This window comes from Leptosomus discolor, chromosome 5 (genome assembly GCF_034619465.1).
Source record: "Leptosomus discolor isolate bLepDis1 chromosome 5, bLepDis1.hap2, whole genome shotgun sequence".
Classification (NCBI taxonomy): Eukaryota; Metazoa; Chordata; class Aves; order Leptosomiformes; family Leptosomidae; genus Leptosomus; species Leptosomus discolor.
The window spans coordinates 43,844,475-43,858,601 of record NC_141395.1 but is presented as its reverse complement, the minus strand read 5'-3'; the positions used below and the strand labels follow the sequence as shown (position 1 = coordinate 43,858,601).

The following is a 14,127-nucleotide window of genomic DNA, read 5'->3' as shown; positions in this document are numbered from 1 at the left end:
AATTTTTATCATATGGCCAAATTGAAGCTAATCTGCCCCAGATACTGATAGCCCAACACTGGACAGAATTTTAAGAGAGTTAATTCATTAAGTTGCCCAAATTCTGCTTAACCTACAAGTAGTTTTGCCAATTACTACTATATTTTAAAATGGCAATAGCCATCAATTACAAGTCATATCATTTTGAGGCACTAAATAGATACACACTAACTGTTCTCCCCATGCACAATCAGGTAAGTCACTCGACATTTCCTACTATGGTAGAAAGTCATAGTAGTGTTGTCAATTGTCTGTCAATGGCATGCTAAACCAGAAGGGTCCATTAGATGTGCCAGAAAACACTCCAAGCCATTTGACAATGGAGAAGGAGTTTTGTCAAAGATCCCTCTCACTATCCAATTAAGCGTTCACAAGGACAGGGACATGTTTTTCATTACCGACTTACATCGAAGAGGAAGGTGAAATTACTTACCCACAAACAGACAAGTAAGTCTTCCAACATCATAAGGCAGACTTGAACCTGCCACTGAGCAAATGCACTACGGAAGATTAACCAAGTGGACTTAGAGCTGTAATAGCTGAGTATGAAGAGTACCTTGAGGTGCAACATAACTGTAGGCTGCTTTGTGCCTTAGTGTAGTCAAGCACTGAGACCCTGCCCAGAGAGCAAGCCTACAGCAAAGCCAGGAGGATCTCCATGTGATAAACTGATCCAAAGAAAGATTTTCCTTGATCCTGTATCAAATGCCACTTTTTTGAACTCTCAAAAACTGGATCAACATCAAGTTAAACCTCAGTCAGTTCACCAGAGGATTCATGGCTACCTGAAGGGCATGCAAACTTATTCCCACCACATTCCTGTGACTAACCCATAACCTAAGTAGAAGACTGGGAGCATAGCTGAATTTCAGTGGGGTTTCAAGGGCACATCAGCAGTGCGAACAGCCGAACCAGACAGCAGCTGTAGTCCATGCCACCTGTATTCTAGCTGAAGTGGAAGAAGAACCATTCTGGTGAGACACAGAAGCCAGTTGCAGCTGATCGTCTTCCGGGTCTTTGCAGACAAGTTTAACAATCTGAATTTGAACATTCACATTGAAGCAATTCAGAAGCCATTAAGTCAGATTAGGTCGCCACGCTCTTTTTGGTTTTTTCCTGCACTCACGTTTTCATCACATTGAGGCCATACAACAATGCATAGTCGTTATCCTTGATGGCTATATTCACATTGGCCTGCCGTTACAACCTTACTTCCTAGAGTGTTAAGTTGAAGTTGCTTTGCTGTAAATTACCTGGCCCACCTATCTTAACTCAGATCCATGATGCTATAGTATGCTCAAGGATCGAAAGCAGAAAAGAGAGATGGTAATACAATGGTAACTGCCAGAGCAAAGAGGACACAGAGCAAAGGATTTTTCACAGACCCACCCAGATACCACCTGCCTGAACTCTGACAGGACCTGTAGAATGCATACGCTTCCATGAATGTATCTAGGAATGTACTAAGACCCTCCTGCTGGCCAGAAAGCCCTTGCTCCCAGAAGAACATTTTGAACATCTTGCCTATCTACCTTAAGGGTCAGAATGGAGATGTTCAGTTTTCTGCAGTTAAAATAAGCAGGATGGACATGAATCCCCACAGGATGGGCTCCTTCCCCTTCATTTTGGTATGAAGTGCAGAGCTTCTGCTCATTCTTTTACTGGTAGCAGAAGGAAGCTCGGAATGTGAATTTTAAGTTTATTAAGAATAACCGAACCACCAACCTTTGCATTGGTTGCAAAGTGCTTTTAGGAGTAATGAGGAAAATGAAACAAGATCAGTGCCACTTGCCACGTGACGGCTAAATTTTTTTGAGCAGACTGGAAAGGTGTCTGCCTCCCTCTTACTCATAACGAGGGCCTTGATGTACAGAGAGGAGGAGGTTGTTAAAATAGCACAAAATGGCTCTCCCATTTATTGTTACCTTGAGTAAATGCTCTACAGAGAGGAGGGCTTTGGAATCACAGCTCAGCAAGGCATGAGATGCGTACTGGGACCAAGAATAGCAAAGCCACAGGTGCCAAGGGCATGACCAGAACAAATGAGGTTCCTTGGTCGCTACATAGTAAACCTGAAGGGGCAAGGAGAAGTAAAAAAAAAAAGAAAAATAATAATCTGTATCTCATCCCTCCAAGCACACCTAAACCAGGTCAGGACAGGGCCTAAAGCCAGTGGCACCCTCGGACAGATAGTACCAGGGAACGTTACACTACCAACCCAAATGCTGCAATCTTCACTTCTGGAGTAGAGGGCACTAAGTACTCTTTCAGGACACAGGTGCCAGTCATTGTCCAGTCTTAGGTCTGGTTTGGCACCTGCACTTCATCAATCTTGTTCAGAGTGCTGTGCTCTCCTCTCCAAATAATGCATGACTCAGCAGTCTAGCCTCAAAAGAACAACAGGGAAGAGACAACGTCTCTCTGCTTCAATCCACTTCACGGGCTGGGGGACAATACCCACATCTATGTACTTTAGGAAGCACGGTGTTGCAAACAGATGTCATTAAGAAACTGAGGTTAATCCAGGATTGACCAGTTTGCTGGCATAGCCAGAGTCTGGGGCTCTCAGAATGGCTGAGGTTAGAAGGGACATCTGGAGGTCATCTGCTGCAACCCCTCAGCTCAAGCATGGCCACCTAGAGCCAGTTGCCCGGGACCGTGTCCAGACAGATTTCCAGCATCTCCAAGGACGGAGACTCCACAACCTCTCTGGGCAACCCATTCCAGTGGTCAGTCACCCTCACAGTGGAAAAAGCTTTTCCTTCTGTTCAGAGGGGAGCTCACGTGTTTCAGTTTGTGTCCGCTGGCTCTTGTTCTGTCATGGGACATCACTGAAAAGAGCCTGACTCCGTCTTCTCTACAACTTCTCTTCTGATACTTGTACACATTGGTGAGATCCGCCCCGAGCTTTTGCTTTTCCAGGCTGAACCGTCCCAGCTCTCTCAGCTTCTCCTCATATGCTGAGATGCTCCAGTCCCTTACGCACCGTAGCCACCCTTTGCTGGACTCACTTCAGTACCCCCGTCTCTCTCGTGTACTGGGGAGCCCAGAAATGGACACAGTGTTGCAGGCTGTGGCATCACCGGTGCTGAGCAGAGGGGAAAGATCACCTCGACCTGCTGACAACACTCCTCCTAACGCAGCCCATCACACCGTTAACCGCCTTTGTCACAAGGGCACGTTCTGGTTCATGTTCAACTTGGTGGCCACCACGAAGCGCAGGGCCGTTTCTGCAAAGCTGCTCTCCAGACAGCTGGCTCCCAGCATGTCCTGGTGCAGGGGGCAGGCCTTTGCAGTTCTCCTTGTTGAACTTCACGGGCTTCCCATCAGACCATTCCCTCAGCTTGTCAAGGTCCCTCTGGATGGCAGCACAACCAGCCGGTGTATCAGTCATTTCTCCCAGCTTCGTGTCATCTGCAAACTAGCTCAGAGTACACTTGCCCCATCATCCAGAGCATTAATGAAGATGCTGAACAGAACTGGAGCCAGTATTGAGCCCTGGGCTACACAGCCAGTTACTGGCCTCCAGCTAGACTTTGTGCCACCAATCACCATGCTCTGGGCCTGGTCGTTCGTCAGTTTTCAGTCCACCTCCCTGTCTGCTCATCCAGCCCATACTTCATCAGCCTCTCTGTGAGGATCTAACAGGGGACAGTGTCCAAAACCTGACCAAAATCAAGGCAGACCATATCCACTGCTCTCCCCTCATCTCCAAGCCAGTCACTTCATCATAGAAGGCCATCAGGTTGGTTAAGCATGACAACTTCTTTGAGAATCCATGCCGACTCTTCCTGATGACTTTCCTCCATGTGCTTGAGAAAATGGTTTCCAGAATTAGCTGTTCCATCACCTTCACAGAGTTTGAGATGAGGCTGGCCAGCCTGAAGTTCCCTGGGTTCTCCTCCTTGCCCTTCTTGAAGGCAGGAGTGACATTTGCTTTCCCTGAGTCCTCACGCACTTCTCCCAATCTCCATAGTCATGGAAAGATTGTTGAGAGTGGTCTCACAATGACATCACACTGCTCCCTCAGCACTCATGGGTGAACCCCATCAGGGCCTATGAACTTGTGTATATGTGCCATTTGCTTAAGTATTCCCCAACTTCATCTCTGCTAACAAGGTTATGTCTTCCTTACTGAGGACTTCGGGTTTGTCCAGTTTGGAGAGGAGGCAGCTGAGGGGTGAACTCATTGCTCTCCACAACTTCCTGAGAAGGGGAAGTGGAGAGGGTGCTGCTGATCTCTTCTCCCTGGGATCCAGCGACAGCACACATGGGAACAGTTCAAAGCTGTACTAGGAGAGGTTTAGACTGGACGTTAGAAATCTTTTCTTTACCGAGAGGGTGGTCAAACACTGGAACACGTTTGCTAGAGAGGTGGTCAATGCCTCAAGTCTGACAGTGTTTAAAAGGCATTTGGACAACGCCTATAATAACATGCTTTAACTTTTGGTCAGCCCTGAATTGGTCAGGCAGTTGGACTAGATGATTGTTGGAGGTCCCTTCCAACTGAAATAACCTATTCTAACACATGGACTGTCACTCCTGGATGAAAGATAGTATTTTGCTTTACATTTTATTTTGTTCTGCTGCATCTGTTATTACACAGCTGTACGTCAGTCAGCAGATAACAAAAGCGGATAACAAAACAACTCTGCAGATCAGCCAAAAGCACCTGTCCATACCAAAACCTATGGTCACTCAAATTTATCAGGGATTAATCTCTACTGAACACACTGAATAATCTAGTTGAGACAGTACTTAATCGTCATGGGTTTATGTAATGCATCAAGACATAAGTCATACTACCTTAAAGGTATTTATTACTTGATAGATTTATTTCATTGGCAGAAGTATAATAGTAAAGATAACTTAATGTAGAGTATGTTTAAATCTACATGAAACGCTTTCCTACCTCCAGGCATAATCTGACCAACATCCTGTACAGTTAAGACTGACAACTTCTCTTCTGTATCCACTCTTATCACGCCAAAACTCAGACAATTCATAGATAACACTGCTTTTCCTGGAGGAGGCCCACCCAGTTCTGGAGGCCTGAAAAACAGAAAGTCAAATCAGATACGAATCAACAGACTGATGGCATATGGACGTCAAAAACATTGCGTAAGTCTCTCAGGCATGTTAAGGTTAAGAGAAATAATGGTTTCTCATTTTAAACAAACAAGAGTTCATGACTGATCATTTGTTTTAAGCAGATGAAAAAAAGTGCTAGAACAAAACATCACATAGCTTCTTCCCACTCTAAAACGTTACAAAAAGGATTTAGTTCTTTTATGGGCAAAGAAGTGTCAAGAATAAGCATTTAAAGGCTAAATTTTCTAAACATCAGGAAAAATGAAGAATTTTTTGAAGGGCTTGACACTTTACTACTCTGAGCAGAATTGACAAGAGTAACAACTCCGTTTTGTGAAACTGTTCAACTTTCAGGATGGAACAGATCAAAAGGTTCCAGTGCTCTTGCAAAAAGCAGCTCTTGAAGTGCAAGTTTTTAAAATTGGGAAATGTCAGTTCTCCCACCAGAGAAAGTACTCTCCAAAATCCCAACCTTTTTTGTTTCAAGTTTTCTTGAAATTGATTTTCTGAAAAAGCACATTTTGATCAAAACTACTGTCAAAAACTCCAGCATATTCCCTCCATATGTCTATTAATAATCAAAGTATTCCCTTTTTTCAGAGCATCCCTTGCTATCTCCAGAAATCCAATGGTATTTTTCAGACCAGTTACAAATACTTTTTTCTTTATTTAGCCCCCTGTTTACAAGACGTTGTATATAAGCAATCACTTGAAGATTCAGCATCTTTTTCCTCCTAAAGAAGTAACAATTTTGATTTTGGGGGCATTTTATAAAGGTCCTCCAGCAACATCAGTGAGGATGAGACCTCACTTTCCCAAGCAGTAAAAAACCAAACCCTTACGGCTGACTACTTTTAGAAAATGTTAAACTTTCTAAAGAAATCAAACAAAAATCACCCATCCTTCAGTGAAGGAGATTACCTGTGAGCCTCAGGCTTCCCCTGTCTAGGTCTTTGGGCATCTTTATATGGGTAGTGGTCTTTTCTGACTACCATTTTAACAGCAGATACAGAGAAAAAATTACCTGCGAATAGCAACAGTTAGCGCCTCTGAGGAACTAGCACAGGGACAGATTACTTCTGGTCTCAAACCTCTGGATTGAAATACGTTCAGGAATGCATCACAGGAAGATATTGACCCTAAAAAGAACAATCACACAATTGGAAACATTTTACCAAGAGCAGGAAAGCTTGAGCTGAAGGATTTCAAAGTCTGTGCTTACTCTCAGCTCAGCTATACAACTATGACTGCATCCGTGGCACAAATGCAATATACTTTCAAACTGCCTAAAAGACATTCTAGCCTATTATTATATGTTAGATTTGGAGAAAAATCTCCCAGTGGTTAAACAACGAATTCACTGAATTAAAATCGCAACTGTACTCTCTTTCTCTGGCAGCACTCTCTAACATTTAACATCATGGAAAGTCCTTCAGTGATCAGAATATTTTGTCATTGAGAGTAACTGTATCTGTTGGCTTCCTATATAGCTCTTATATGAGTGTTTCTTACAGAGGTCACAGAATCAAAGCATTTAGAAATTAACATCAAATGCTTCTGACTTACCTTCACTTCAGCTCAGAACTCCACCTAGCCTTTAGCATTAGCTCAAAATGCAAGACTGCACCTCATCACCTCCAGCTTGTATCTTACAGTTGAGGAATCGCAGCACATAGCACAAACCAGCAAACTTCACTGATTATGCTACATCCTAGGTATAATTTCATGTCAATTCATGTAAGAGTACAGTACTGATGAACAGATGAAGTTAAAAAAGCCAATTTACACAGCTAAAAATCGCTAAGAAGCGCAAACAGCAATGACAAAGCAGTCGCATCACTAGCATACAAATAGTGTTTTACTATAGAACAAACTGCTTAACTTTCTAAGCATCAGCTCTGAAACAATGCTTACAACAAATATAATCTTAGCAAGACCATTGCAACCTTTCATCTTCCACCATCACATGTTGCTCACCTCTCATGATGCAACTCCAAGGAATCTGAAATGCTATTGATTTTCTGGTGTACGAGAACAGCAAAATTAAGCAACTAAGGTATACTCTTGCCTCTTGTGAAATAAACCTCCCAGCTGCTTTCTCAAATTGCTGTGAACCACCACATTATGACTAACAGAAAAAGGCAAGAACCTACCACATACTCTAGTTAGCAGCTGTCACGGTTTTCAGTTAAGGCTGTGACTGCTCCCATTTTTATGTCCTTGCACGTGATTGAGACAAGCCCAAGGGGCATGTACAGAATCAGACACACTGCAACTCAAAGATTTTATGGCTACATGCAATAATGAGCAACTACTTCGGAAATAGCATTATGATTTACTTGAAATTTTAAAAGCCTCCTTCAAATTACATTGCCAACTATTCTTTATACAACGAATAGATCCTTCAGAACACTTTCTATGAAAGTTTCGCTCCAGCATCCTTGGCAAATGAATGCTGCTGCTGTCTCTGTTTTGCTGAAGATGAACTATAGCCAGTGCTGCTGAGCTCCTACAGTGTAGACCCAGAGCTCCGTGATTTACTGTGCTTTAGTTCACCTTGGATTGACACTCTGAAAATGCATCCATACTCACATGGATTAGCTCCATCTGCCACTATTAACATTCGTAAAGAGCTCAGACTGACATCTCTTTGATCCCTCTGAGCCAAAAGTGACCAGTGCATATCACGTGATTTTACTACTGCTACACGGGCTGGAAAAAAAAAAAAAAAAAAAAAAAAAGAATTATAGTACAGAACAAAATAAAGGCAATTATAAAATTACATAAAAATTTTTGTGTATTTACATAAATTTATGAAACAATTTACAAACATATAAAACAAATACAAATGCCAAATATTTAACTAGCGACAAGTGTATACTCAATGTCTCCAGATGGACTTGAATATAGAATTTAAATGTTTACTATAAATTAAAACACTGAGATGAGAAACACAGTTTCTGTAAAGGTCTATCAGAAGAAGTCATCAACATCACTCATCAATGGATCTATCAGTACATACAATACTGAAACAGAGTAGCCAATTGCTAAAGCTGTGGCAAAGAAAGTCAGGTAGATAAAACAGCAGTGGCCTCAGCTAGAGCAGACATTTCATACAAACAAGTTTGGTTTTTTGTGGTGGTTTGTTTTGTTTTCCTAAGTCATCCAAAAGAGATGGGTTAAACAAAAATACTTTAAGGTTACCTTTGTATGAGCAGACTTTCTGTATCCAGGAAAGTGGATTAACCTTCATTAATGCATAGGGAATACTGATGACGTGCATTCTGTTCATAACACTCTACAAGAAAAATATTAAAAAATAAACTTTCAAGTGTTTGAAAGAACACACAGCATGTACAAATACTTCAAAAAAATCATCACAGCTACAGCGTAACTCTTACATTTAACTGTTAGTCAAAACTATGTGTATAGTCAGTAAAAACATCAGCTATGCCTATGCAGTCTGTTATTGAAAAAGGATCACTTTATTCTGAAAAATATAAATATTGAAATATAGTTTGAGAGAGTTTATGACCTCATTCTGATATCAATGCACTACCCCTGAGAAACAACTTGCTGCAGGTTTTTTTTAATTCATGTAAATACTCACTGTTAATACTCCATGCCAAAGGCCAGCATCTCTTTTGAAATCCAAGACATTTGTTAGTGTCTCGGCTGAAAGGAAGGAAAAACTGAGACTTAAGAAGCATATTTATGAGAATATTTAAGAAACCACAATATTTCTTAAAGCAACTATGAAACTTTCAACACCACTAAGAGATCAAAACTACGTTGCCATGCCTTCTTATCTACAACAAACAGGCTGCTTAACCTGAAAGTGTCTTATTTTACTTACAACAATCACCTTTAAATTATGATTACAGATAAGATTATTACAAGGTATTTAAGGCCCTGTTTTCAATATAATACCACTTCCATGTATTTGCTACAGTTGCTAATGAACTATGCAGACTGACACTGTAGTCTTGATGCAAACTTTTTCAGCTGAACTGAAAAAGTTCAGCTATACTTCAAAGAATCAAATTTAGTGAGAAGTATTACCATGGCTGTACTAAATTTTCTTCAATGTTTTCTCTGAGAAATTTGAACATCTTACCTGATTTAAAAAATAGAATCACAGATTTTAAATCAAAGATTCAACCAGATTTTAGAGGGATATCTTGTATTGATCAGGCAAAACTTGCTTATCACTGATGCAGGATGGCTGCCTGCACAAGAAAGTGTTCCTTGGGGTATTTATTATTCTTTTTCATTTTTCAGAATGTACACGGCTATTTACCAATAAATATACTACTTCAGAAACTCAGCCACATGTCCACTGGTTCCCTGGGTGACCGAGAGCTCCAGTCACTCTGAGACAGGTCAGTAGACCCAGTCATCAGCCTGTATATAAGGAAATGCAAATCGTCCACACCCTCACTACTTCTCAACCTTCATGAAAAGTGAACTGCATAGAACTGGATTTGCTGGAGAAAGCAGCCAGTGGTTTCACAGTTTCTTATGAGAGACTCTGCTAGAACCTCACAGAGAAGCTGATGAAGTATGGGCTGGATGAGCAGACAGGGAGGTGGACTGAAAACTGACGAACGACCAGGCCCAGAGCATGGTGATTGGTGGCACAAAGTCTAGCTGGAGGCCAGTAACTGGCTGTGTAGCCCAGGGCTCAATACTGGCTCCAGTTCTGTTCAGCATCTTCATTAATGCTCTGGATGATGGGGCAAGTGTACTCTGAGCTAGTTTGCAGATGACACGAAGCTGGGAGAAATGACTGATACACCGGCTGGTTGTGCTGCCATCCAGAGGGACCTTGACAAGCTGAGGGAATGGTCTGATGGGAAGCCCGTGAAGTTCAACAAGGAGAACTGCAAAGGCCTGCCCCCTGCACCAGGACATGCTGGGAGCCAGCTGTCTGGAGAGCAGCTTTGCAGAAACGGCCCTGCGCTTCGTGGTGGCCACCAAGTTGAACATGAACCAGAACGTGCCCTTGTGACAAAGGCGGTTAACGGTGTGATGGGCTGCGTTAGGAGGAGTGTTGTCAGCAGGTCGAGGTGATCTTTCCCCTCTGCTCAGCACCGGTGATGCCACAGCCTGCAACACTGTGTCCATTTCTGGGCTCCCCAGTACACGAGAGAGACGGGGGTACTGAAGTGAGTCCAGCAAAGGGTGGCTACGGTGCGTAAGGGACTGGAGCATCTCAGCATATGAGGAGAAGCTGAGAGAGCTGGGACGGTTCAGCCTGGAAAAGCAAAAGCTCGGGGCGGATCTCACCAATGTGTACAAGTATCAGAAGAGAAGTTGTAGAGAAGACGGAGTCAGGCTCTTTTCAGTGATGTCCCATGACAGAACAAGAGCCAGCGGACACAAACTGAAACACGTGAGCTCCCCTCTGAACAGAAGGAAAAGCTTTTTCCACTGTGAGGGTGACTGACCACTGGAATGGGTTGCCCAGAGAGGTTGTGGAGTCTCCGTCCTTGGAGATGCTGGAAATCTGTCTGGACACGGTCCCGGGCAACTGGCTCTAGGTGGCCATGCTTGAGCTGAGGGGTTGCAGCAGATGACCTCCAGATGTCCCTTCTAACCTCAGCCATTCTGAGAGCCCCAGACTCTGGCTATGCCAGCAAACTGGTCAATCCTGGATTAACCTCAGTTTCTTAATGACATCTGTTTGCAACACCGTGCTTCCTAAAGTACATAGATGTGGGTATTGTCCCCCAGCCCGTGAAGTGGATTGAAGCAGAGAGACGTTGTCTCTTCCCTGTTGTTCTTTTGAGGCTAGACTGCTGAGTCATGCATTATTTGGAGAGGAGAGCACAGCACTCTGAACAAGATTGATGAAGTGCAGGTGCCAAACCAGACCTAAGACTGGACAATGACTGGCACCTGTGTCCTGAAAGAGTACTTAGTGCCCTCTACTCCAGAAGTGAAGATTGCAGCATTTGGGTTGGTAGTGTAACGTTCCCTGGTACTATCTGTCCGAGGGTGCCACTGGCTTTAGGCCCTGTCCTGACCTGGTTTAGGTGTGCTTGGAGGGATGAGATACAGATTATTATTTTTCTTTTTTTTTTTACTTCTCCTTGCCCCTTCAGGTTTACTATGTAGCGACCAAGGAACCTCATTTGTTCTGGTCATGCCCTTGGCACCTGTGGCTTTGCTATTCTTGGTCCCAGTACGCATCTCATGCCTTGCTGAGCTGTGATTCCAAAGCCCTCCTCTCTGTAGAGCATTTACTCAAGGTAACAATAAATGGGAGAGCCATTTTGTGCTATTTTAACAACCTCCTCCTCTCTGTACATCAAGGCCCTCGTTATGAGTAAGAGGGAGGCAGACACCTTTCCAGTCTGCTCAAAAAAATTTAGCCGTCACGTGGCAAGTGGCACTGATCTTGTTTCATTTTCCTCATTACTCCTAAAAGCACTTTGCAACCAATGCAAAGGTTGGTGGTTCGGTTATTCTTAATAAACTTAAAATTCACATTCCGAGCTTCCTTCTGCTACCAGTAAAAGAATGAGCAGAAGCTCTGCACTTCATACCAAAATGAAGGGGAAGGAGCCCATCCTGTGGGGATTCATGTCCATCCTGCTTATTTTAACTGCAGAAAACTGAACATCTCCATTCTGACCCTTAAGGTAGATAGGCAAGATGTTCAAAATGTTCTTCTGGGAGCAAGGGCTTTCTGGCCAGCAGGAGGGTCTTAGTACATTCCTAGATACATTCATGGAAGCGTATGCATTCTACAGGTCCTGTCAGAGTTCAGGCAGGTGGTATCTGGGTGGGTCTGTGAAAAATCCTTTGCTCTGTGTCCTCTTTGCTCTGGCAGTTACCATTGTATTACCATCTCTCTTTTCTGCTTTCGATCCTTGAGCATACTATAGCATCATGGATCTGAGTTAAGATAGGTGGGCCAGGTAATTTACAGCAAAGCAACTTCAACTTAACACTCTAGGAAGTAAGGTTGTAACGGCAGGCCAATGTGAATATAGCCATCAAGGATAACGACTATGCATTGTTGTATGGCCTCAATGTGATGAAAACGTGAGTGCAGGAAAAAACCAAAAAGAGCGTGGCGACCTAATCTGACTTAATGGCTTCTGAATTGCTTCAATGTGAATGTTCAAATTCAGATTGTTAAACTTGTCTGCAAAGACCCGGAAGACGATCAGCTGCAACTGGCTTCTGTGTCTCACCAGAATGGTTCTTCTTCCACTTCAGCTAGAATACAGGTGGCATGGACTACAGCTGCTGTCTGGTTCGGCTGTTCGCACTGCTGATGTGCCCTTGAAACCCCACTGAAATTCAGCTATGCTCCCAGTCTTCTACTTAGGTTATGGGTTAGTCACAGGAATGTGGTGGGAATAAGTTTGCATGCCCTTCAGGTAGCCATGAATCCTCTGGTGAACTGACTGAGGTTTAACTTGATGTTGATCCAGTTTTTGAGAGTTCAAAAAAGTGGCATTTGATACAGGATCAAGGAAAATCTTTCTTTGGATCAGTTTATCACATGGAGATCCTCCTGGCTTTGCTGTAGGCTTGCTCTCTGGGCAGGGTCTCAGTGCTTGACTACACTAAGGCACAAAGCAGCCTACAGTTATGTTGCACCTCAAGGTACTCTTCATACTCAGCTATTACAGCTCTAAGTCCACTTGGTTAATCTTCCGTAGTGCATTTGCTCAGTGGCAGGTTCAAGTCTGCCTTATGATGTTGGAAGACTTACTTGTCTGTTTGTGGGTAAGTAATTTCACCTTCCTCTTCGATGTAAGTCGGTAATGAAAAACATGTCCCTGTCCTTGTGAACGCTTAATTGGATAGTGAGAGGGATCTTTGACAAAACTCCTTCTCCATTGTCAAATGGCTTGGAGTGTTTTCTGGCACATCTAATGGACCCTTCTGGTTTAGATAACAATGAAGAGGTAACAATGCAGGGGAGAGCCTGATTCAGGCTCTTAATGAGCAAGTCATTCATAATCACATCCATTACAAATGAGGAAGTTTGTCCTTCCCTTTGCAGTTAAAGCTACTACTGCTTATCTAAAGTTCTTTTAAGACAACAAACATGATTTTGCAAATTGTCTGAATACTCAAAGATATAAGTATCATTTTAAAGTTGTACCTATCTAACTTACCTTCTGAATAACCACATGCCTGAGTCAATGCGTGACAGTGTGCCAGCATAGAAGCATGAGATATAGTAATGCCCACTGTGCTGCCCTCTTTACTTGTTTTGTACTGAAAAGAAAAAGTTTATACAAGCATTAGACTAACAACAAAATCCAGAAAATTTAAAATAATGAACTGAAAGCATATTTTATTATAAAAATGAAGTGAGCTTTTAAACAGGAAAAGGCTAGCATAAAAGATAACATTTCTGTTTAGAGCACACACTAATATCATATGAAAACTGTTTCTCTACCCCCATTAAACAGATTTTCCCAGGGATCCAAAAATGCCAATTATCCCCAATCTTCAATCTGATTCAACACAAGCACTCAAATGAGAGTTTGCCTGGCAACCTCAAGGGAACCATTCTTGTTGCACAGTTAAAAATACAGTCATCTCTTATTGCATCAAGAGATTAAAGGAAGAAAACGTGCTGTGACATAAACTACAATAAAGTAACCATAAGTTAGGCATATTATACTGGATCACCTCAATATAAGCAATCTCAGCACTGGCATCCCGTACTTGCGGATGCCAGTCCTTAGTTGGTTTTGCCAGATGCTTCCCATCAATCACAAACCAAATAAGATGAGGCCAGCCTTCAAAGAAAAAGAAAAGTTACTGTCAGTACAATTCCAAAAATCATTTCCCCCCCCCCCCCCCCCCCCCCCGGGTATTCAGGGATAACAACAGGAGGCAAGCAGAAGCTGCAGCATCACCCCCCTGCCCTGACAGGAAAAAGCAGCACTAAGTACTGTCTTGACAATGAAGGCAGTTATTCTTTGTATGTAAGCTAGAAGCATGCAAGCAAACTCAAAAATT

General features: G+C 42.8%; 1 protein-coding gene across 3 annotated transcripts in view; it reads right to left on the bottom strand.

The window, feature by feature from the left end:
- The window catches only part of DIP2A (DIP2 acetate--CoA ligase A), a 127,257-nt gene that overhangs the window by 30,413 nt on the left and 82,717 nt on the right, over nt 1-14,127 (bottom strand). For all 3 annotated transcript variants that reach the window (XM_086465549.1, XM_086465551.1, XM_086465550.1), the window contains exons 12-18: nt 13,795-13,904; nt 13,272-13,374; nt 8,741-8,805; nt 8,335-8,428; nt 7,723-7,842; nt 6,155-6,269; nt 4,952-5,091 (exon numbers count right to left, since the gene is read on the bottom strand). In XM_086465549.1, the coding sequence (XP_086321675.1) occupies nt 4,952-5,091; nt 6,155-6,269; nt 7,723-7,842; nt 8,335-8,428; nt 8,741-8,805; nt 13,272-13,374; nt 13,795-13,904 (747 nt within the window). The remainder of the gene's footprint in view (nt 1-4,951; nt 5,092-6,154; nt 6,270-7,722; nt 7,843-8,334; nt 8,429-8,740; nt 8,806-13,271; nt 13,375-13,794; nt 13,905-14,127) is intronic.